The sequence below is a fragment of the Monodon monoceros genome, unplaced genomic scaffold (genome assembly GCF_005190385.1).
Source record: "Monodon monoceros isolate NGI ecotype Baffin Bay Population unplaced genomic scaffold, NGI_Narwhal_1 Super_Scaffold_18, whole genome shotgun sequence".
NCBI lineage: Eukaryota > Metazoa > Chordata > Mammalia > Artiodactyla > Monodontidae > Monodon > Monodon monoceros.
The window spans coordinates 27,521,057-27,546,218 of NW_021703774.1; the positions used below are offsets into that span (position 1 = coordinate 27,521,057).

Sequence of the window (25,162 nt, forward strand, 5' to 3'; positions counted from 1 at the left end):
TATTTTTAAGGACTTCATCCTCAGGGAAATAGGGAGCCAATGTAGGGTTTTAAGCAGGGGAGTGTTGTGATCACACTCGAGCTTTAGAAAGATCACTCTGGCTGCAGTGTGGGGAACAGATGGGGAAGGGACAACATTAGAAGCAGGGAGAGCACTTATTACTACAGCAATAGCAAGAGCAATTTTGGTAATTGTTTCTTAGATATAGTAGATATCATAGATCGATACTGAGACTGAATAGCCATCAAATGCACATTTCAGGATTTTCAGTCTTGAAATTTCTTAAGTAGCTCAGAGGGCTCAGATGCATTAAGTGCTTGTCTTGATCAAAGTTCCTGGGAGAATATTAGGCCCTCCTATATTCTATTTTACAATACCATGGGCCCAATTCTAATGACTAAAGAATAAGAACAAGCATGCTTTTGCATGAAATAAATTAGACCATGATTTTGCCATGCATCTTCATATTGTCAAAATATTCATATTTCCATCTCTGACTTTTCTGTGTAAACTAATCACATTGGTCCGCTCTTGCCTTTCCTCTCTGAAAAATATCAGTTTATCTACATATTCCCAATAATTAATTAATCCTTCTGATGAGTAACTTCAAATTAGACATCAGTAGGATGGCATTTCTGTAACCTCTCAATGGATCTGCATCACTGTCAAATTGTAGTACAATTGACTGAAAGAGTTTATATTCTATTATTAAAATGTTTTGGAATTAATTTCTAGGATCCATTTTTAAATGGGGAACATGGTGATTACTTTGTGGCTATTAAATTTATTCAGAAATATGCTATAATAGCAAGAGTTACAATTATGAAATACATGTCATAATGTCTCATTGCTCAAGCATAACAGAGTAATGCTTCATTTATCTGGAATGTTGGGAGATGAGCCGTTCCACGAGAGAGAATTTTCCAGGTGTTAGACCCATACAAATCTGACCATTTGCAGTAGAAATATCTAAAATATATTACATCCCTGCTTCCTTAAGCAAATACACCAAATATAACAAACTCTTCAAAATCAAGGTTCATAATGCCTGCTTGCAGCTGCATTCCCTTTGCTAGGAAGCTCCTAGGAGTCACTGCTCATTGTTGTATCTTCAGGTATCTACCATAGTGACTGGAAACAGCAGACACTCGATACGATTTGTTGCATGGAAAGTCTCAGGTGCTATTCTAACAAAACAGAAAGCATACAGAAGCACTAATCTGCTTCTTATAATTTTTTTTTATTGATTGGTTTGCTATGATTTGCTGACATGTTTTTTGCTTTGTTATGTTTCCATTTTGTTTTAATATATAAAACTGATGCTTAGGATAGTTCCACTGATCCTACACAGAAAGTGCAAGGGCTCTGTGATAGTTATTTGCTTCTTAAAAGTACTTTTAAATGTATATCTCAGTTTATGGCTATGTGTCAAATGGCTGAATTTACCAGAAGTCTACGTCTGAGGAAGTAGGGAAGTTCTGTAAGAAAGACAGCAGGGTTTTCATTGTTCTAACGTGATGGCCTTTGGTCAACCACCCAGTATGTTTGTACAAAGAAATTAGGACTGTGATCTGCTGACTGACCTTGGCTTGATAACAAAAACACAGTTCATTTTTAAAGCTTGATTAAGATCTCTATAACCTCTCCATTGTTGCACAAACCTCTGGGGCTGAAAAATACTACGCTTATGGAAGAAAAAAACTGACCTGAGGCCAAGTTTTCAGATTCTTAACTCCAGTATAATTCTCACTCTTCTAAATAAGAAAATCATTGTTCTTGTCACAGTAATTAGGTCATTTTCCTCATCAAAACATTTTTCCTTTTACTCATTTCATGATTTAACATTATTTCTATTTGGCTTGTTAACACTTGCTTGTAACTATTTTTATCTACATCCTTAACTGTTTCCTCTGCTTCAGGAACTTAAAGTGTTTGTTGGATTTTCTTCTTCCTCAAGCCATTTCTAAGCCATCATCCTCATCATTCTTATAGTTGCAGAACTGTCCTTTCTATTCCTGAGAACCTGCTTTTACCTTTATTCTAAATCGATTTATATTCAAATTCATTTCTGGGAGGCAGCCTGTCTTGAGCCTACCCAAACCAGCAGAATTTGTGCCCTAAGAAAAGGAAAATGAGCAACTAAAATCCTAAAATATGTCTAAAAATAATGTCACACTTTTGGCCTTTATCCCTTAGTACGTAAACTTCACTGCCAGCAGGGCTGGGTTGGTCATTCTTTGTACACAAGGAGGTAGGGATTAAGGGTGCATACTTTGGTGTCAGACAGACTGGGCATCAGAGTCTCCATACCTCCACTTACTAGCTGTGTACCCTAAGTGAGTTACTTACCCTATCACTGTTTTCTCGAATGTGAAATGGGGTTAGTGGTACCTCTCCTTATAAGACTAGCATGATATTGTATTAAAATACACTTGGTATAGTACTGACACATTGTAAGTGTTCAAAAATATCAATTAGTGCCATTATTATTATCATTATTATTTCTCAAAAGATGACTACTCAAAGTGTAACAATCAATATAATTACCTCAAAGTCAAAACACCTTGAGGAAAGAATAAAAAATTTCCTCAGTTTACTGATAAAACCTACATAGGGGGAGGTGGTATTGCACAGTGGATGTGAGCTTGGGCTTTGGACACACACAGTCCAGATTTGAACTCTGGCTCCACTATGTACTAGTTGCATGACACCAGAGTGGAACTTCAGCCTGAGGCTTATTTTATCATTTAATAAAATGATATTATTAGAATATGTGAGATCGTCTACATAAAGCAACCAGCAACGTCCAGCCCAGATCATCATTTGAAAGGTGGCTAAATTCAGCTAATGGACTGGCATCTAATTATTTGTCAAATTTACTTTCCATAGCTCTTAACATGTAAAGGTAAAGACGGGACAGTAAGATATGGAAGAACTTATTGTAATTTGCTGCTGATACAGTAAACTCTTCAGCTGCTTTCTCTATCCTCCTCCTCCCCTCAAAGTGACAGTTCCTCAGAAAAAAATTAACCAAAGTTAGTCCTGGCTACCAGCTTTAAATTAAAAAGCTGACATGATTTTCTTATTTGTACAGAATGATTCCAATTATTGTAGAAATCGACTTTAGGGTTTATGACTGCATCTACAGTGGGCATTGTGGGAAAGCCAGGAAAACTGAGGAACAAAAGGTCTAGGGCTACAGTGGTGTGTACGGCAGCCACTGGCCACATGTGGCTACTGAGTACTTGAAATGTGGCTAGTTTGAAGAGAGACATGCCTCAAGTCTGGACTGCTGTGAAGAATTAGAAAAAAAAGTAAAATATATCTAATTAATTTGTATTGATTACATGTTGAAAAGGTACTATTTTCTATATATTGGGTTAAGTATACTATGTTGTTAAAATTAATTTCACTTGTTTCTTTTTAAATATGGTTATCTGGAAATTTTAAATTGAATATGTGGTTTGCATTTCGTGGCTCCCATATTTCTACTGGACAGTGCTGATTTGAGCATAACTCCTTTTCTCCCTCCCTAAAGCAGAGCATCATTTTTAATCTTGATGTTCCATAAATCAAAATAACCATGTTGCCAAACACTGCTAACTCTAAATGGCTCACAAAGATACAAAATCTCATAATTCTTATAAAAAAGCCAAAACTATTAAAATAACATTTTCTTATCTTGATAAATTTCTCATTTGCATCAGCCAGTCACCATTACTTGAAAAGGAGAAACAAAGAAGAATTCTAATAGAAAACTAAGAAAAGCTAAAGCTGAAGTAGTCACCATATTATACAAATGTAAGCAATACAAGCTTTTTTTTTTTTGTAAATCAGATTTGGTTTGAAGCAACTCCCAAAATACATATTCATATTTAAAATTAAATTATAAAGCATATTAAAAAATTATTCCACACAGCCAAGCTGGCAAATTATAGAAAAATGTCCAGTTATATACATGGATTGTAGGCTCCTAATAAGTTAATGTGCATATAGTTGGAAAATATTGATCATTTAATAGTCTCTCTATAATTGTTAAATGGGAAATAGCAGATTCTCTACGATCCGCCCTCCCACAGATTTCTTTCCTGAATCTTCAGCAATCATCCTCATATCATTCATTCTTTGTTTCTAGTAAGAAACTAACAGTTTCAAAGTCTATCGAGAGTATTAGTTAGTCAATCAATCTGTCAACCAGTTTTTAATAAATTATCCTACTGCCTGGTGAGTTAAATCTGTTGTCTTGGTAGTTTTTACTTATTGCAAAACATTATCTCCATTTCATGAAATACAAATAAGCTGCTGAATGGTTTCAAACCTCTAGAAACATTGGTGGAATTTATTTGTTGAGAGAAATGTAATTCAAGGATCCGGAAAGGAGAATGAGTGGGAAAGCCAGGACCACACATAGTAAGCCCTCATGAGAATCACAATTCCACTCATCATTATCATTACAAAGTCGTTCTTTATAGAAAATCTCACTTGAAATATTTATAAATTATGGGCACCTCCAAGTGTATTTGTAGAAACATTAACACATCATGAGTGCTAAACTTCTTAATTCCTAGAGCTTACTGCCCATGAGTTGCTGCATTTCTTCAGAATACAGTAAAGGATACACACAGAAGGGAGGAATATCAGTATGCCATGAATGGAAGGAGAATGAAATCTACTGCAGAGTTTGACTTAGGGTCCCATACTTTAAATTTGTGCCAGTAATCCTTAGCAGAAGATTGTTTAAAATAATTTATACCCAAAAGTACCCATAATGTTTTATTCTATAAAATCTTATTCTAAGAATCAAGCTTTGAAAGGTACATAAATTTAATTAGCTGACTGGCATCAAGTTATCTAATTGTCAACTTTATTTTCCAGAACTGTTAACATATAAAGGCAAAGTTGGAACAGCGGATATGGAAGAACTTGCTGTGATGTCACTCTGGCACAGCTAATTGTTCAAGTAAGGGTCAAAGATGTTCCCCCTCTCTCGCTTCCATTTCAGAGCACTGGTTACACCTAAAGTGAAAGTTACTTACCTCCCTGCTCTCTTTGTGAATGAAAGTGAAGTGGGAGGTGGGGGCAGAGACTGAAGTTCCGGAGGCACAGATGAGATAAGAAAACAAACAATTTAAATAATTTAATTTTGTGTATTCCCCAAAACCTGATTCCTGGGAGATATGTGAAGATTTAACAGAAAAGTCTCCCTAAGTCATATAAATTTGACTGAAATACTGAAAACTACATTTCTTTCTAAAGAAAGTCATACTGTGTGTTAGCATATTAAAATCTCTGAGAAGCCCTACTGTCAAGAACCCTATTTAATTCGACTTTCCAAAAGGAATATTTTCACACCACCCACCACCATCAGAGGCAGATAGTACAATGGATAAAACCTTATTCTGGAGCCTAACTGCCTAGGCTTGAATCCCAACTCCACCACTTGGTGGTGCTGTGACCTTGGCCAAGGTATTAATCTGCAGACACCTCGGTTTTCTTATCTGTAAAATGGGGCTCATGGCAGCATCCACCTGGAAGGGTTGCATGGAGATTGAGTTCATGTGAGTAATGTGCTCATCATGGAGTAAGCAGTGTGTCCAGGGAGCTACCTTTACCACTACCCCCAGGAGGAGTGTTCCAAGAAGCAGTAATTTTTGTTTGTAAGCTAAACCTCTTTGCTTTTTTGTTTCAAGAACCAATAACCATGTGCCCGAGTCCAAAAAGAAAATTATTTTCCCTTTCAGCAACAGGTTGTGTGAAATTTCTACAGAAAGATTTTAATGTGTTTATTCAGATTAGTCATATTATCAATGAATACAAAGTAGTAGTATGTGGAATGCAGGGAAAAGCACTAGACCAGGAGCAAGGAGATGGAGATTCTAGGTTAACTTCCACTAAATGACTGTTGACCTTGGGCACGTCACTGAACTTCTCTGCATCTCAGTTCTCACATATTATAATGAGTATTGGCCTACATGGGAGTTTCATTAATTCATTCATTTAAGATGATCTTCAGTTCAGGACAGTTTATAAATCTAAATACACTGTTTTCTAGATTTTACACACACACACACACACAAAGTATGTAGTTACATAAACCTTGTCCACTAGGTTGTAGGATAACTATAAAGAAGAATCATGCTGTCTTCATTTAAAAATTTTAGTGCCTAGATGTTCCCTCTACAGCTGGAATAGAACACGCACTCAATAAATGTTGAATGAATGCCTCTTTAACTGCAGTCAACCCTTATCCCTTCATTCAAAAACAATTCAAGACCCCTATGATGTAAGACACTAAGCTGGGTACAACTAAGTTTACATATTTCTGGAAAGCTATTAGTTTTACCTCTAAAGAGCTTGCAATTTAATCTGCAGTATGAGCATCAGATGATGACACTAATTGTTGCAGTTTCTGTTCACTACCTTTCAGTTTGAATCCCATAATTCAAGTGAGTTTCATGGTATTATTTTATACAGCAGCACCATGCTATTAACATTACTATAAAAAGGTGTTTAGTAACTATGATAGAAGAGATGGCAAAATCAGTATATTACAGTGAAAGCAAGTATGTTCTAATCAATTTTATGTAAAATTTTAGATTAATAAGAGTATCTATTAGGTGAAAACTTCTTGATGGGTTGGGGGAAAAAAAGCACATTTTAGAGCTGATTTTTAAAAATCAGGTTATCAATTTCCTTTTATTAGAAGACACAACTATTTTCCCTTCAAATGTATAGTTGTATGTAGCCTCATCCAGTCTTTAAAGTGACCAAAAGTGTTGATCTCTACAAACAATATAAGCGTACATCTTCTACAACTGCTAATTAAATTTCAGTTCTTCTCTTTACAGACAAAAGCATGCCATGGATCATAGATATTTTCTCTAAAATCAGAATGTCCCAAAGCACCCTGCCCTAATCAAATGTAATCTATCTGATCTAGGCTGCTCTGAGATGGGGAATGTGAATGCAGTGCTCATTGAATTTACTCTGAGTATTTAATCTTTGTGAGGAGAATGCAGAAACTCTTGTGAATAAATTATTAGATCTTTAAAATCCCAAAATAATTGTGCATCTTCATTGTTTTTCCTAGTGATTGCTTTATAACAGCTCCTCCTCTATTGGCATCTTTTTATCAGTAATGTAACAGGAACTTTCCAAGGACAAGAGTGGAAGACAAGGGCCCACATAAACGGCATGCATGATGTGACCAGACAGATGATTAGCAAGATGTCTTTAGTTTGCAGAGAGAAGGTTTCATTTTCACAGGTCTAAGAACATTTTTTTAAAAGTCCTCCTTCTTAGCCCCGCTGTAAACTGTTCCTATTGTAAATGATACCTAATTTGCAGGTGTCTGCCTAAAGGCAGGTCACTGAAAGTCAATGAAAATCAGGGCAATCTCAGCAACAGAAATTAACCTGAAGATCATGGCGGGTAAACATATATTTCAGAGAGCATTATTCCAACTGAAACAATCAAACCGGACTTCAAAAAATGAACAGAGACTTAAAACAACAAAAGCAACCGACGGCATCTATTTTAACATTGCAAATTTCTTAGATATTACAGATGTCACCCAACAGTGCGTGCATTTGCTTCCCATATGTGAACAAAACTGAGGCATCACCAGATAAATTTGAATGGAATGTTAATCTTCACTTTAAAATTTTTTTCTTTTCCTAGCTGACGACACAATTTTAGTATTATCATAACGGAGCTTCTGGCTGGAAAAAATTAAATTAATGGATGGATAAAAAAAGCTTAGAAACTTAAAAAAAATAAACAACTTTCAAATATCTATACTTGATGGTGTCAAGAGCCAAGATGAATGTATTTCAATTGCAACTTCCAAACTAAACTCACAAATTACTACCATTATGCTAAGTGTTAGCTACCCCACTGTGCAGTTTTGCTTTGTGAATTTTTACCTTCCTCTATGAACACTTTTAGCCACTGATCACACAGCCTTTCAATGTTTTCTGCCTTTTCCTTTAAATAAACTGGCTCTGGCTCCTTCCATCTGGTTCCCCTTCCGTCAGCAACCCTGCACCTGTTCACACCTCCTCTCCTGTTGGATTCCACTGAACATTTCCTCCTCTGCCAGGGCTATTCTGGCACTCGCAACCTTTCTGTCATTCAATCCATCTGTCAGAAGTGAACTTTGTTTACCGCAAGCTTCTGCTTTCTTCTTCAAGAAGCAAAGCCCCTCAAGGTCATTGTCAAATGAACTGTCGGTATGGATTTAAATCCTCTACCGCTAACCAGCAGAAGATGAAGTTCTGCTGTGTAATGTACTTGTGAAAATTACTTTTGGGTTCGGGAAGACAATAATTTGGAGTCAAAGTAGTAAGACATAGTGTTTTAATGATCATTTGTAAAACCAGACAGCTGATATGTATTCCCTTCATGTGTGTCTGCACTTCTTATTATATCAAGTATGAACTACATGTATAAGAAGCAAAATAAAAGTTTTAAAGTGAAATCAAAATATCATAAACAAGTTTACACTATGTAAAAATTGCTTCATACTATATAGCATTAACTTGAGGAATAAATATTTTCACTAATGAATTAGCCAAGGGAAAGAGTATTCCAATTAAGAAATTTTACACTGAAATGCTTAAAATGTACAAATATGTACCATTTCAATTATAAGCTATATATTAACACATAGCTCCACTACTGCTTTGAAAACCTTAACCCATGATATACAAATCAATTCATGTATATTTTAAATTCCATCATTTAAAAAATAAACAATTCTGCTTAAATAATACTCAGATATATGTTGCCAAACAAACACATCATCTATCTAAAGAAATGCAGTTGTATCAATAGGCCAGTTTTGTGAAAGAAATAAACTCATAGGAATTAGGTGAAAACGATACTCTCAATTAAATTTACTTTGTGTCATCTACAGCTATCAAGTACTTACCCTACCTTCATAAATTGAACATGAAATTACTTTATGTTGAATTATTCACCACTCTTTTAGACAACTATATTCTTTAGGAAAAAGGCAAAGCAATGACTTGACTCAAATTTCTTATAAGAAAAAGGAAGATCACTTTTTAGGAGAAAATATATTTTAAACAAAGCACTGTTACAAATGTAAAGCTAAAAGGCACTTTGTTCACAATGTTGCTTTTATAATTTGGAAGAATTACCCCAAGATTTAATCTTACTGCATGTGCTTTTATGAAGTAAAATTAATCAGGTCTGTAAACTTTTCTATATTATTTTTAGAAAAGATAATTAAACATTTTTTCACTGCCACATAATTGAAAGCAGGTTTTATTAATAAAAAGAGTCTAAAAACATGCAATTTAAAATTTGAATCTTAGGTTTGGACTGATTAAATGTAATTTATTTAAAAAGACTTTGTGAGAGAAATTTTTCAGATGCATTTAAGAAAATTATTGTAATACTAAATATAAAAGTAAAAACCAAAACCAAAAAACGATAGCTTAAAATCCAAGTACAAAGACATTCTTTTTTAGCTCTAATTTCAATTTTATTACTAATCTCTGAAATACTCTATATCCTATAAATCACTCTTAGCTAATATATATAATATAATTTAATATATGGATTTTGAACACAAAATATGAATTCTAAGAGGTGCTTTCCCTTTCATCTTCCTAAAACGTAATTTCTAAATAATTCCATTTTATGTGGAAAAAAATTCAAAAATAATATCTAATTTACCCAGCAAGTTTGTTAACACTGTTCCGGGTATTTTTTCCCTTTAGTGTAATCTGTGCTTTGACTGTAGTTTGGTTACCTGGATCCCTGCTTCTGAATAGCATGGAAAGAATACTGCTAATTTGATCACTTCTACGGTCTGATTTGCTATATAAAAGAAAGGAGTATTAGCAAAATGCTAGTTTAATAGAGGCTGCTTAAATTACCGTGAAGGAACTGTTCATTTTTAGCAAATTGCGTTTGAAAAACGCAGTAGTAGGCTTGTTTTGGAAATTTGTATAATAAGAACATAAATAAAAACCACTCAGTTTAACATCACTGATAGTCACACACAGATGCATGAATGTGCGCGCACACACACACACACACGCACACACACACACACACACACTTTTCCCCTCCATAAATACGTAAGAAAAAGAACAGGGAAATAATACTACGATTACTTTTACAAATGAGCTAATTTAAGGAATTCAAAGACTACTGTTAATGTTAATTTGCTTAATGTATAACATGCTTATTTTATATTTTAAATAGAAAACACTAGGAAAAAGTTTTAGATAGTTTGCTACCAACACGGGAAACACAAATTTTACAGAAAAAATAAAGAGGCATTGAAGCAATGTTGCCGGGTTGCACTAAAGAACAGGAAAGCCGTTTCTAAGGGCACTGCCAGGTAAAGACCAAGAGCTGATGTCATTCACATTCTTTAACATCAGTTTTCCTAAAACAGCATAGGGATGTAGGATGGAAGGTAAAATATTTAAACTCCTTAATAAAGAACTGACCTTCATTTATCTACATTCTGAATGAGACTAATAGTTCTGCTTTTCTAAGAACTGAAAATGATGAAAATACTATTATTTTCCTCTGGTTTATTGATTTTTCTGCCTATATATTCATGAAGTCTTTTAATACCAGAGGATATTCATTCTTCCACCCCCTTCCTCAATTACCTTAAGGCAAGACCTTCTTTCAGATGTGGAAATATTTGCAGGACTGCAGGACAAAGAACTGAGACATTTTCATAGAGTTGATCAAGGGGGAAAAACAGATTTGCAAGATTCTGTTAAAGAGTAAGAAGAGACTAAATGACAACTTTAAATCTGCCACAATCATTTACTAATGTGCTGCTATATCAAATAAGTCTAATTTTTTGACAGCACCGAATTAGATTTATTGCAGAAACTGCTGCATAAATAGCATATGGCTATGTTATACCACCTATTTCAAATCCTGGTAATGTTTCCCTTCCCCCTTCAAAATGAATAAATTGAGCCAAGCTACAAACCTTCTGCGAAAAAAGAAATATACTAGTTCAAAAACAGATGTAGGCGATCTGGATTTCTTTGTTAAAGTAATAGTTTTAGCATGAATGTCCCACTTCTATATTTAAAAAAACATGACTCCTTAATTAAGTTATTAAATTTAGTAAGTCAGTTTTCTCTTCCATTTCTTTCAGAATGACTTAATTTGATTTTTGTTTTAAGGTTTTAGGTTCTGAATTATGCTTACATTTTGATGTTCAATCCACAGTTACACGGGGGAAAAAAGAAGGGCAAGTGGCTCTGAATCAAGCATGGCTTAAATCAGGTTATGAGACATTATTAAGCACAAATGCATGTATTGTATGATTGCTTTTGGTTTTCATTTGTGAAAGACGTGGTAGAAATCATATCAAAAAGTCTTCGCTAATTTTAACTATAGCTTTGATACTGCAAACTCTTTGATGCATAAAATATATAAAGTGATCATTCCATGTGCCACACTATACACATTAGGACGGCAGAAACGTACACACTGCAAAAATCAAAGTTCCATGAAAACTGGGATTGAAAACTCACACGACAATTCCGAGATGGACAATTCTTCCTTTCTCAGTCTCTACCCTGATACCCACCCAACCCCCAACTGTGATGCAATTCAACTCGATTTTTCTTTTTGAACAAAAGTTTCAGTTCTTCCTTAGATGGGAAAGACATTGCAAGGTCTTATCTCAGACCAATGGGCACACCACTGCAAACATCATGGCACTCGGCTACCCCGCAGACTCCCTCTCTGTGGTCAGTCTTCCCAGCTGCCCTATCTGTTACTGTCTGATTAGTTCTGCTAAGGAGCCCCTCCCCTGCCAGCTTTCGGTGCCATCTGTTCTACACAAGATGGCTGCTGCCCAGCAACCTAACACTGCCCTCCTACCTGGCACCCGGCTACCATCCTTACCCCAAAGTGCTAACACAGGTTCTCACTGCTGGCAGAGTCAGGATTTCATTACTACTACTTTGACAAGTGCAGGGTTGTTTGTAATTTCTCTTTTATCCTGATTTTGATTGTACAACCACCTCCCACTGATTCAGTTTGCTTCAGTTTTGTTGCTCACAGATTTTACTCTCCACATTAATCTCCCTCTGGCATGTTACTGCATCTGTTCCCTTTTTTATTATTAATTTTCAAATTCCCACCATTTTTGACAAAAAGGAGGTAATCTACACTCTGTTTCTGCCCATTTCATTTTCTTTAATTTGGAAGATAAGTATGAAAGCATGCCAAAGAAGTTAATTCTCCGTTAACAGTTTATTTTCTGGCATCCCTAAGCCTTTGTATATGAAAAACAGATAGGAATAAATGTTGACTGAATCACAACAACATAGTCGGAACCATTCCTGAATTTAATGAAAAGCAAACATATGAAACAGCATTTTTAAAGTTTATTAGTTATATGAGTTGTCTCATGCTGTCATTCCTTCTTCCACTTTTAACAGATAATTCTTTGTGGAAATTAGTATGAGTGCAGGATCTGAGTTTGGGTACATCTATAGTTCTGACATGGGCTCTATTTTCACTGTAGATTAATTTTATTATTCCTTAATATAATTATCATCTTTCTTCAACCCAAACATTGATGATTAATTCACTTGCGAATGATTGCGAATAAATGCCTTATTTCAGAAATAGGCTAAGAATAGAGAATTGCCATCAGTGCAACAAAGCAGAGCTTAAAGAGCCCCCAGGTTGTGGAGCTGCTTCCGTGAGATCTTGTTTAACAAACAGTTAATATCAGGAATGGCAAGATGGTTTTTCCTCTAAAGACAAAGAGGACTACTTAAGATTTAGAAAATAGGAAGTCATATATTTAACAATATACGCTCTTTGTGCCCCTAATTTGTCACCACCACCACCTTGCAAAAAAGGACTTGAGTAATTTGATCACTGCCCTAACATTTTCTAGATTGAGCAACACATTGTGACTGATAATTAATTTTACATGAATTCATATTAATAGCATAGGATTCCCTGAATAGATGAGCAACACCTCAGATTTACAGAAACCTGAATGAGTTTAAGTGATTTTCATACTCACATATATCCTCATAAAATCACAGTAAAGATCTGTAGGAAATAAAGTACAGTAGTAGATTTTTCCAAAGGCGACAGAAGATAACCATAAACAGACCTATGCCCAGCCAGGTGAACCACACTTCAGATCTGCTATTGGAAGATCAGAAAATCTTGAACATTGCTAAAACCCACTTTTAAGGCCCCATCTTGAACACTGCCTAAATCTGTCTCTTGCATATATTCCAATAGTGACTTGTTACTTTATTTTATATAATTCTTTTGTGGGTACAGTTATATTTATAACTACTCCCTCAACACAGGGTGCATTCTTTTGGTAAATCCCTTGGCCAACAATAGGCTTCTTGGAGGTAGTCGCACATAGGTGTCAGAGGGATAAGTTACAAAGACACAGGGAGGTACCCTCCCTGCAGGAATTCCTTTGACACTCTCCCTGTGCACCACCCTCCCCATTGCTTGGTCAGGGCAGGAGATGCTCAGCCCTCCCACAGGTGACCTGCGCTTGCTGGGGAGAGGCCACACAGACCCAAGGTGAAGCAGTCTTTGCTCAGCTGGTCATCCGCTTTACAGGCTGCTTCCAAACATTTTCTGACCTCTCTTGTACCCACTGAGTTCCTGAATTCAGGGAACTGTCTCCTCTGCTTGTCCAATCTAATAAAATAGTAGCTTAAGAAAAGTTTGTTTACTTGAATTGGGCCCTGCTCCTCCATGAGACATGGCCCGAGATGGGCACTGAGGAGACTGGATATACTCCAAGCCTCCTCTTTTCTCATTATCCTTAAAATGAGCTTTGATTCCAGGATTTACCAACCAATGAATCACTCTACGATCTACTTGTGGGTATCAGGGAGACATTAAATTACAAGTGAGTAATGCCTAATACTAAGTTGATGATCTTTTATACTTCTTTTACCTTAAATTAGTATTAGAGAGCAGAGCTTTCCTGCAGAAAATTATTCAGACTTAGGGCTACTAGGATAACAATTCTGCTCTTGCTTTTTTTTCTCCTATTTTCATTGAACTTGATGTTCATTGTTTTGAATCAGGCAAGTGGTGTGGACGATGCCTTCTCAGTTTCCTCTGGGCTTCTTCAGAAAATGAATTGGCAGCCACCACCACCATGCTCCAGGCTGTGGGCCTGTGCGGCAGGGAGAAGAGTACATCCCCAGCATGGATTTTCATTGCACACACATTCGGGCTTCACAGACTGAGAGAAGCAAGCCAGGGAACGCTAAGCAGAACCTTCAGAGACACATTCCCTGGCAGCCTCTGACTCTAACCTCCCCTGCCCCGGGCCACACTGAGACCAGGGTTCTTAGCCCATCAAACAGGTGGAGCAGAGTGGGCTTGGGCAACGTGGTGTCCACCAGAGCAAAATGAAATGCCTTGTCTTTCCTGGCTCTCTGACAGCCTGTTCCCTCTGATACTGGGTGGGGGAAGGAAAAGAGGACGCAATTTAAAACAGTACCAAGGCTGTCTATTTCAAGACTTGAAGATGTTGGTTGCACATACATCCATTTAAAATTATTTTTGACACATTCTCTGCTTAATTTATTCATGAAAGGAGTATAAGAAAAAAAATGAACTTAACTTTTAAATGGAAACTTAAGGCTAAAAATTCCTCAATAATTTGGAAAAAAAAGATACAGTTCACTATGGAATAGCAAGAATACATGTCAATGTTATACCATTCCCTTCAAATGAAGAGATATTGAAAGCTTGGTCTTTTGACCTAAGCTAGTTGTCACCTGAAGAAGAGTGCAGTTCCTTCTGAATTTTTCACTAACGACAAAGACGAAAGGCACGTTTATCCAGCATTTACAGAGATCTTGTCAAACAGCCTGCTGACGAACTTGGTGCTGGAGACACAGAGATGAAAAAGGCCTGCTTCCTGGCCCATGAACTGAGAATTTACAATCCCCAAAGTATTTCTATTTAGCTTTGAATTATGTTTTTGTGCTTCTTTGTGAACATGAATCCAGATCACAGGTTCTAGAGTGTGATGGACCCAGTTCAAAGTCTGCCTCCTCCTTCCCCCTGTGTGATTCCTTGTCTCACCCTTCCAAGACTTGGCTTCCTTGGGCTTGTTGTTCTGACTGAGAAAGCAGGGTGTCTAAGCTTCTTGTGTAAAATATCTAATATTTTACAAAGCATTAGCTTTGTAAAATGCAAAAAAAAAGAATTATTAGGAACTTTTTTTAATTTAAAGATACAAAAAAAAAAAAGAGCACACTGACCATGTACTTGGATATCGTGGCAATTTAAAATGATAAAAACGTTTCCAAACACTCTCACCTTTGGATCTATCTTGCCACAGAGTAGTAACCTACAGCCCACCATGGACCACACTTACTATATAGCACTGTTACAGGAAAACAAGGCACAGTGCTTGGCACGTGCTAAACATTCACCTATGCATCCTTTATATCTCTCTTTTTATATTCTAAGAGTTCTTTAAATAAAACCACAAAGCATCCCTGTGGAGAACTGATCATGCCTCCTTGGATTTATGTTGACAATAGAGAATCTCTCTCAAACCAACATGACAGAGATGTACTCCTCTTTCTCTTTCCACTTCCAACCATCCCTTAGCCAAAGGAAAAAGCAGGGATTGTTAAAAAGACAACAGAAGGGACATCTGCTGTTTTATTTACTCAGGATCCTGACAACCTTCCCCTAGTAAGAGCACCTCCCCTTGCTTAGTACAACTCTCTTCCCTTACTCTTGAGGTTCTGCCAAGGCTGCCAGCCACAGCACCCAAAAGGGTGTGTGTGCACATGAGTCAGCTTTGAAATTTGAACTGAAGGTTCTGAATTGGAAGTGGAGGAGCCAGGATGTCACATTCTTACAGTTTGAAATCAAGGGCATCTCCTTTATGTTTAGTTCAGATTGAAGGATGTGGCTCCATGCTGTGGAAGAACCTGAAAGAATGAGCCAACATTCAGACAGAAGTCGAGCCCTGCGATTGACAGAAAATAACTGCACGATGGTGCCGCCTGGAGTCCCTGGTCCAAGAAACCCCGAGGCCCCAGTCGCACCTAGGTTTTACATGGTCTGGTTATCAAACTAATAATTCCCCCTTTGGGGGTTTCTATTACCTCAACCAAAGAGTCCTGACTCATACTGGTAATCTGAGAGGTCAAACCACTAAGAATGCACTTACCAATAGTTATTAGGTGGAAGCTAAAGGCTCTGGAATGGAAGCCTTAATCACCTCTCCCCAAGTAAAGCACCCATCATAATCGGATAACCTGGTGGCTTCTCTCTTATACTCTTTCTCACTTTCAAAAAGATACGAACACTATAGCTCAAGTTGCTATCTCTCGAGGACATAAGGTCAAATTGTCCCATCTAGATCACAAAAGTAGGTCATAGCATAATACCTATCTTATGGACCTCCCTTAGATTCCTGCTCTAAGAAGTGCTTTGAAGTACATATCATTAAAAACGTTATTTATGTAAAAGGGGAAATACACATTTTAAAGGTAGCCCTGCTGATATAAGCTGGAGCCTAATATGTAATATCATAAAGTAATCTGCCCACATGTATGTAAATGGTAGTCTTGTGAGAGGGATGTAAATTCTATAGCTTTTTAAAGATGTTGGGACATGTCAAAAACAAATACGTGAAGGAATTTCCACTTTTTAATAAAAGCCTCTCTTTCCTCTTGGGTAAAAAAGGAGTGAAGTAAAGGAGAATGATAGTTGTATTACAATGTGTTAAATGACTAAGGCAAATGATGAGCCAAAGGACACTGTTTCTTAGGAAAAGCATAGCCAAGACTACAGTTCACTGACAGGTATTTATATCAGTGTATAAGGGAGCAGCTAACACTAATCTCTATTATAAATTTACGTTACAGATTTTCTTGGTTGTCTTGTAGAAACAATCGCATTAATCCATTTTCCTACTAATTCACATAGAACTACAGACTGATGGATAACTGTATAGGCTTTGCAAGCAAATTGCTGGGTTTCAAATACATACCAGCTGTGCGACCTTAGATGAATTGTTTTGCTTCTTTGTGCCTAGTTGCATCAACTGTAAAACAAGGAAATAATAGTCTGCATCTTACAGGGCTATTGGGAGGGATAAATGAAAAGCACTCAGCTCAGTTCCCAGAGCACAGTAGAGGTTCAGTAAATGATGGCCCCTTGCCTTTAGCTCCTACCTCTATTATTATTTTTTAAAAAGCTACTTCATGTGACATGGTACCAGGCAGATCCTAAGATGAATATATTCTTAACGTCAGAGACTGATACTTGTATGTATTTAACTTACTCTCATGTATGCATGTGTACCTCCCAAATGCCATTTTTCCCTCTGGAATTTACCATGAAACTTCCTTCATTTCCACTTTCCTATATCCAAATGCTACCAAGGATCGCTAAGAAATTACCTGTCCCTCTGTCCCTGTAATACTTTATCTGGAATCTCCCTTCTGGATCTTATCATTTATCTTACCAACTCTTTGTGTATTTTTTTTCTTCCCCACTAGCCTATAAGCTTCTGAAGGGCAGCATATGAAGCTATTTTATATCTCCCATCATCCCTAGCACAGTGTCTTGTAACAGGAAACGTTCCATGCAGAGTGAGCAAATACATGAACAGATATCTTTAAATGTACTTCGAAGTTTGTTATTGAAAAGAAAAAAGTTGTTTGACTGCTACTAGCAAAGACATAACTGGGAAGGGAGTAGCCTTGCTTTTGTTTTCATGTATACTGGGCTATGTATGCTTAATGATCATGTTTATTAGGCACTGGTTTCAAACACTGTCAGAGGGGCCATCTTTTAATTACAGAGACCTCTAGTTTAAAATCTTGTGTGTGTGTGTGTGTGTGTGTGTGTGTGTGTGTGTGTCTGAGGTTTTCAAGTGAGCATATTTAGGGGAAAGGCATACTACACTTTACCAACCCTACTTGAATTGTTAGAATGGTTATCATTTGATTCGGCTATGCTTAAACATGTATGTGCATACTAAGTTAAAAATGAAAAAAAATTGCAAAATCATAACATAGTATAATATGTACAAGAAAAATTCCCAACAAAAATTTTCAATCTTATCTCCATGTCTTATTTTTTACCCTGATATACCTGATAATACATATATATGTATATATTTGTTTATTTATATATCAATACTGGGCTTTAAACAAATAGTCGTAAACTTGCAATATATTAACCATTCCTATAATAATGACTTATTGAGCTCCAACTCTTTGCAAAGGGCTGAGGTAGGTGCTCTAAAAAATATAATATTAATAAGGCCTCTCCTCCCACTTGAGGAATAATGCATTATAGAAGGGAAGACTAGCAGGTACATAAAAACTTCAGAGTATGAATTTATTTTTTTCAGATTTTCATTTTTCCTGTTTTGAGGAATTTATTCAGTAGTAGGAATTGCCTTCAGCTCTAAGTAGGAAGGATGATTCAGAGGGAAACGTGCTCCCTCTGGCATGGGTCATCAGGGAGGACTACAGTGGAAAAATCAGGATTTCAGGGAGACCTGGAAAAGAAGGTAAGATTACAATAGGGCTAGAGAAGCTCAAAGGGGTATTCTGGGTGCAGAGAACAGTAAAGGGGGAGAAAAGTCCAAAAGTTGAAGGAGGGCTGCATCTGCTTAAATCACATGTTGGAAATCAGCATGTGAGAGGATGAAACTGGTAGCAATGAAATAAAACCAGAAGGTTGGGAGCCTGTCAGGCAACCTTAAATGCTGAGTGGTCTGGACCTTCTACAATAGCATGGCACCAAGGAAGGTTTTGAGAGCAGGTAACAGAGTCAAGACAGTGCTTATGGATATCCACTTAGCAGTGGCTGGCACAAGAGACTGGAAGGATGTTAGGAGAGAATTTTCATAACCCTTATGAGAAGCTGGCAGAGCCTAAATTATGATGAATGTAAATGGTGGGTAGGAAGGACATTTCTATGAAATCTCTTTGGGCTTCAAACTAAGGAAACATTTTAAACACAGGATACTCCAAGCAATTTAAATATCTAATGTCCAGAAACAGGAATTTAATAATGCATTGTCTTAAATCATTGTTAGAATCATTGACTATCAGAGCTGGAAGGAAACTTGATGATCTAGTCTAACCTAGTTTTATAGGTAAGTTATGTGGGTTCAAAGAATTAAGTAATTTGTCAAAAGTTGCAAAGGTAGTGAATGCCTGTGAGAAGATACTATAACTCAGTTTCCTTAACCCTAGGGTACCTACCAACCGCCCCCCCACACCCTTAGTGAAGTGTGTGGTTTTAATTGTTACTTCACCAAAAGCATATTTTGAATCACTCTTTATTCTTTTCTTATACACTGAAGGTCCCATTTCAGTCTCCTTAGCTATTTTTCCACAGTACTTGAAAACATGGTCCTCTCTACATGCTTTCACCCACTCCTTCGGCTACAATATCTTTATGTAAAAGTATCCAGATCTAAACCTCTCGTCCTGATCTTTCTCCTCATGCTAGATCTACACTGGACATCTCCATCGGAGTTCCGAAATAAAACATATTCTTTCCTCTGCTACTCCTTTTACATTCCCTAGTTGAATTGATGGATCATCCAGTTAACACAGGCTAGAAACTTTGGAATCACCTGTAATTCTAGCCTCTCTTAGCACTACCTTAAATGCCTCTTGAAGATACTATTTCCTTTCCATTTTACTGGCTCAGTCACAGCTGAGGACTACTACTGTACTTATATTCTAATTGGAGTCTCTGCCAATCATCTCTTCCACAACCAATCTGTTTTCACAGTGCCTTTCAATTACCTTCTTTAAATATACATTGGATCCTATCATAGTTCAAGCTCTCTTGACTTCTTACTTGAGTTAAACAGCCTCGCAACTGAGGAACTGTAAATGTTTTCTATAAAGGGCCAGATAATAAATATTTTAGGCTTTGAGGACCATAGTCAATTCTGCCATGGCAGTGCTATACATAATACATAAAGGATAATCATGGTCGTGTCCAATAAAATTTTACTTATGCATGTATAATTTTTATGTGTCATAAAACATTGTTTTTCTTTTTTCTCCCCAACCCTTTAAAAATATAGAAAACATTGATAGCTCATGGACCATAAAAAAACAGATGATGTGCCAGATTTGGCCTATAGGCTGTAGCTGCCACCTCTGTCCTAGCTGGCCTTCTTGTCTCCTACAACAACTCTCCAAGTTCACTCTCCACACGGCTGTCTGAGTCAGGATCCCAACCCAAAAAGTTGATCATGTTGGCAGCCCTGATTAAAGTACATCAAGAGTAACTCCAGAATATGGCCCACAAGACCCTTCCTCTGGTTCCTCTCCCCTTTCCAGGTTTATCTCTTGCCAAACACCTAATGTGACTGTAGAGTTTATATTCCCTCCCATCTTTATGTCTTTGCATATATTGTTCCCTCTACCTGGGGTATTCACCCCACCTTTCTCCACTCTGAGGACTCCTATTCATGAACTCAGAAAGCTTTCCCTATCACCTTCAGCGGCAATGTAGAATGAGCCCGTTCTCCTTTATATGTGCTCCTGTGGCAATCTTCACTTCTCTAATTACACTGTTATCACACTCTACCATAATTGCATATATAGATCTGGCTCCTTAGTAGAGTGTGAACAACCTAAGGGTAGGAACTGAGTTTTTTTTTCTCTCTATGTCCAGGGCCATCCAGTGTACTTAAAAGATAGTAGGTGCTCAATAAATACTTGTTAAATAAGTGAATGCTATATTTACTAATTGTGTCCTTCAATAAATGAATTTCAATTTTCCATTTTTAAGTCCAATTAGACAATAAAGGGAAATTCCAAAAAAGTGACAGGTTATTTTTCTTTCAGATTGGCCTATGGATTTCTACCCCAGTTTTAATTGTCTTTGCCCTAGAAGATTTGAATCCTTATTTTATCATTACTTTATATCATCTTTTTCATATTTAATTTTAAACTTTGTTTAGAATATGCCACTCAAAATATTTAAATTAGACTAAATGAAGCACTACCTGTGTGGGATTTATTTATTTCAGCTGGTTTACACTGAAAAAGAAAGACATGAAGTTTCCCAGTCACACACTTGAGTATATGAATCAATAAAGAATGGTGAAGGGAAGCAAACTCTAAAAAACCCCAAACTATATATCAGAAATATTTAGCCCAACAACCAAGTCACATTTTCAGTGCAAAAGAGAGATATACACAGTTCCTTCCATTTTTTATTGTCATCTTTAAATTTATGAATGTGGATTTTATAAAACATCAATATAGACTAAGTGTAAAATGCTTACAAAAGAGTACTACTTTTAGAAAATAGGTAATTAAGTTTTATTTTCTATAAGACTAAGTTAAATTTTGGTAGACTTGTTGTAAATAAAGCTCAATAGAAAAAGCTTTCTATGGAACCAAGCAAAACCGTTTTTCTTAAGAACAAAGGAATTAGTTACCACCAGTCCATTTTCAGCAGTTGCTGCATCTTAATATGCTTTACTTGCAAGAAATGGATCTTGTCAGACAGTACAAATTGATACTGCACAGGAAAGCTCTCTATGGACTTTGACTTCAGAAATGAACTCTCTGAATAAGACAGAATGGCAAAGGGGACAAAACCAGCATTAATATTTATTTATTGAAGCTCAGCCACACTGAGACATTAAAAGCTGTCCAATTTCTGTGGGTTAGTGGTACTTAGCACACAAATGGTTGGTTCTCAATAGAAGTCTGACAGAGAAGAAGAACGATTAACTATCATGATCAAGCTAAATTCCAAAACTTCTAAGATTAAATAACCATAGGAACTATGTTAACATGACATTCTCAGTTCTATAATGACAATACTCTAAATGGGCATGAAAAGAATAGTTACTATTCTGCAATATTAAGCAATTTTTTATCATTAAAGTGTTTCATCTCTTAGGATTTTTCCAGATATCACACATGTATACATGATTTGTTTTCTTTCTTTCATTTTTTCCTTTCTCTCTTTCTCCTTCTTTCTTCTCTTTATCTTTCATTGTTTAAAAAGGAAGTTGGTAAACCATTTGGAATATTATCATAACAAAATGTTTTTAACCAAGTTTGATTTTAACAGAACTAGAGGCATCTTAACACTAACCCAAAACTTTGGGAGGTTCACCAACCTCTAGAATATTTTTTTTTCTCCAAATGCAGGCTGTTCAAGTGGTGCTTTTCTCCATCTGTTATCATACCGTGCTCAGAATTACATTGTCATATTTAATGTAAAAGGGATCAGTCCCCTTTCATAGTTTAAATTCAACATATTACTATGATTAGAAGACCAGTGTTTTTCTAATTTATGAATAAACCAGATTCTATAAACTTACATGTGTATTTACACAAAGTTCTCTCTAAAAACTGAAAAACTCTAAGAATTGAACAAACCCAAAGCCTTGATCTGAAAACTGAAAAATTGTACTAAAACTCAAAGGGAAAAGGAACCCATTTATATGGTAATGTGACTTACCTACAATTTCAGTTTAAATTTTTCTCTGTGTATATTTATGTATGTGTGTGTGTGTTTTCAATACAGCAAATTGCCCAATGTTTACTACCAAAAATGTCTTACTGTAATTTAGGGCTGAGCTACATGTTTACTAAAGTTTTATGACAATGATGATCACATCACAATATCTCATGATGGAAGCAATGTAATTTGAAATCACGATAGTGTAAGCATGGTTATAGTAAGGGTTTAAACATGAACAGTGCTAATCAATTTCATCTCTTAAATTTTACACCTCCTTAGGACTCAGGTTGCTTATTTTGTATCAGTTCCATCTCAGTTTGCATCTTAGAATGTCTTTTACTTTGTCTCTTTCACCACTGACAGTATCTGATTATTTTCCTAAATATATTCCTCAGATACTTCAGTTCAACATTTTTATTAGACACAGAATTAACAGGAGAGGTAGTGTAGTGGTAGAAGAAATATGTCATTTTGCTTATATTGATAGAGAATCACCTAAATATTTGAGCATTGTAGATGAAAGGTTTTGTAATATATCAGTAATTCCCTGCCACACTTATCATTCACATGTCTGGGTGTTTTGCTTACCACATCTCCACTTTTCTTAATATGCCTGAAAACTGTGTGTTAATTGAAGACTTAACTCTAACAACTGTTTGGAAGCCTGTGGCAAAAATCAGTGGAATGAAATTGGTGCTATGGTGCATAATGGGATTAGGCAGTACCTGGTGAGGTGCAGTTGGTGCTCAGATTTGCCCAGCAGTTCTGTCAGTTTCAGGCACTCCTCTCTGGCCCGGGTTGCCTTCTGCTGCTCCTGTTCCAAGTGCTGCTTGCTTTCACTCAGTTCTAAACTCAATTTCTCTATTTCCTTAGGTAGAGAGAAGAGGGAAAAAGCATCCTATAAAATATATGCACTTGAATTCAAAATTATCTCATTTTTATTTTTGCCATGAATTTTAATGTGATGAAAAATTATTAGAAAATTTAGGCTAGCTTCCATTTTATGACAAAGGGAACTAACACAGCCCAAACTGCACATTAGTGAGGATTTTTCAGATCGTAAGATTCAGTCTAATTTTAAAAATGAAATGATTAAATGAGAATAGTCAAAATGGATAATCTGCACTTTGAATATAAGGCTCAGTCCCTTTAAAAAATAATACAAACTTAAAAAGTCACTATTTTTAAAATACAACATTTCTGTTTGTGAGATTAGATCAGACATGTGCAGTGATTTACATCAAATATGAGACTCTTTTTTTTAAAAGATACACTTATGGTTTCATTTGGATGTTTTGAAAACCAAATTAGATCGTAAAATAATTTAAGATATCTTTTAGAAAAATGTGAGGTGTAAAAGAAGGCATCATTATGATGCACAATATTATTTGGAAAACAATAATTTAGGAAAAAAATAAAGCATGAGAACCTTCAAGTGTTTTGAATGTATGACATTTCTGAGCTAAAATAATACTGCATTATAATTGCATTTTAAAAAGGCAACAAAAGCACTCTAAGATTAATAAACATCTAAAATGTACGAAAATTTATGGTAGTTTATTCTTTGGTCTCAGTATGAAATTATCCTTTTTTTACTGAAACTCAAATATTTCAAAGCAAAAATATGTTACATAGAACATAGTTTAAATAATTTATACATTAAAGTACAAATATTTATTTATTATGGAACATCCATAATTTAAAAACAAAAGAAAATAGAAGAGATAAATATTCAGACTCTTAAAACAAGAAAAACAAAAAAGGGGAAAGTAAAGGGTTGAAACGTTTTCAAATTCAGCAGAAAGCAAGAAGCAATTTTAATACACAAAAATGCAATCTACTCTTGGAAAACAAAACCATGTCTAAGTAGAGTTTTAAACTTGGTATTTAAGTACATTCTAATTTCCTCATGTCATTACTCAACATTCTGAACAATCTACAACTATATTTAATATATCAGGCAGGATAAACTAAGTAATTTATTTTTCTACATTTATTACACTACAAATATTCAGTTTATCCCCATCAAAACTGTACATTACCAACAATATAATAAAACAACTTACTATAAGTTATTTATTTTAAAAAATCCTAAATAATAATGAGTATATTGCTTTCATTCAGAGTAGATTTTCTATATCTTTCAGATTAGGATACTAAGTGAAACTGATTTGTTTAAAATATTTTTAACCGTTAAAGTTATATCAATATATTTCCATTCATAACTAAACATAAATAAAGAGATGGAAAAATATAATAGAAAAGTCTCCTAAATTTTGTCTAACATTTATGAAATTAACAAAAAAGCAAAGAAATATAGAATTGGAATTATACATTAATTTTAAAATTTCAAAAATTCATTCATTAATTTTTTTACACAGTGCTATATGCAAGAATCTATACTAAATATTATGGTGGACTCAGAGAGTTTCCATCTCTACACTCAGGACGTAACAATTCAGTTGAGTAAATGAGACAAAAACACACAAAAAGACTATCAAAATACAAAGCATATAAAAAACAACAAATGAGATTTAGAGAAAATCTGTGCTTCAGTAGGCCAGATTAGGGATACACTAGCATGGGCAAGAAAAGTGGGAAAGAAGGTAAGGCCACATAAACTCATGCAATGATAGAT

At 35.7% G+C, this 25,162-nt stretch overlaps 1 protein-coding gene across 9 annotated transcripts in view; it reads right to left on the reverse strand.

The window, feature by feature from the left end:
- Nucleotides 1-25,162, reverse strand: part of SDCCAG8 (serologically defined colon cancer antigen 8) — a 259,213-nt gene that overhangs the window by 103,107 nt on the left and 130,944 nt on the right. For 7 of the 9 annotated variants that reach the window (XM_029227094.1, XM_029227092.1, XM_029227090.1 and 4 more), the window contains one exon: nucleotides 23,250-23,392. In XM_029227094.1, coding sequence (XP_029082927.1) covers nucleotides 23,250-23,392 — 143 coding nt within the window. Of the gene's footprint in view, nucleotides 1-17,044; nucleotides 17,099-21,472; nucleotides 21,615-23,249; nucleotides 23,393-25,162 lie in introns of those variants that run through there. The other 2 variants (XM_029227100.1, XM_029227099.1) reach the window with 2 other exon arrangements.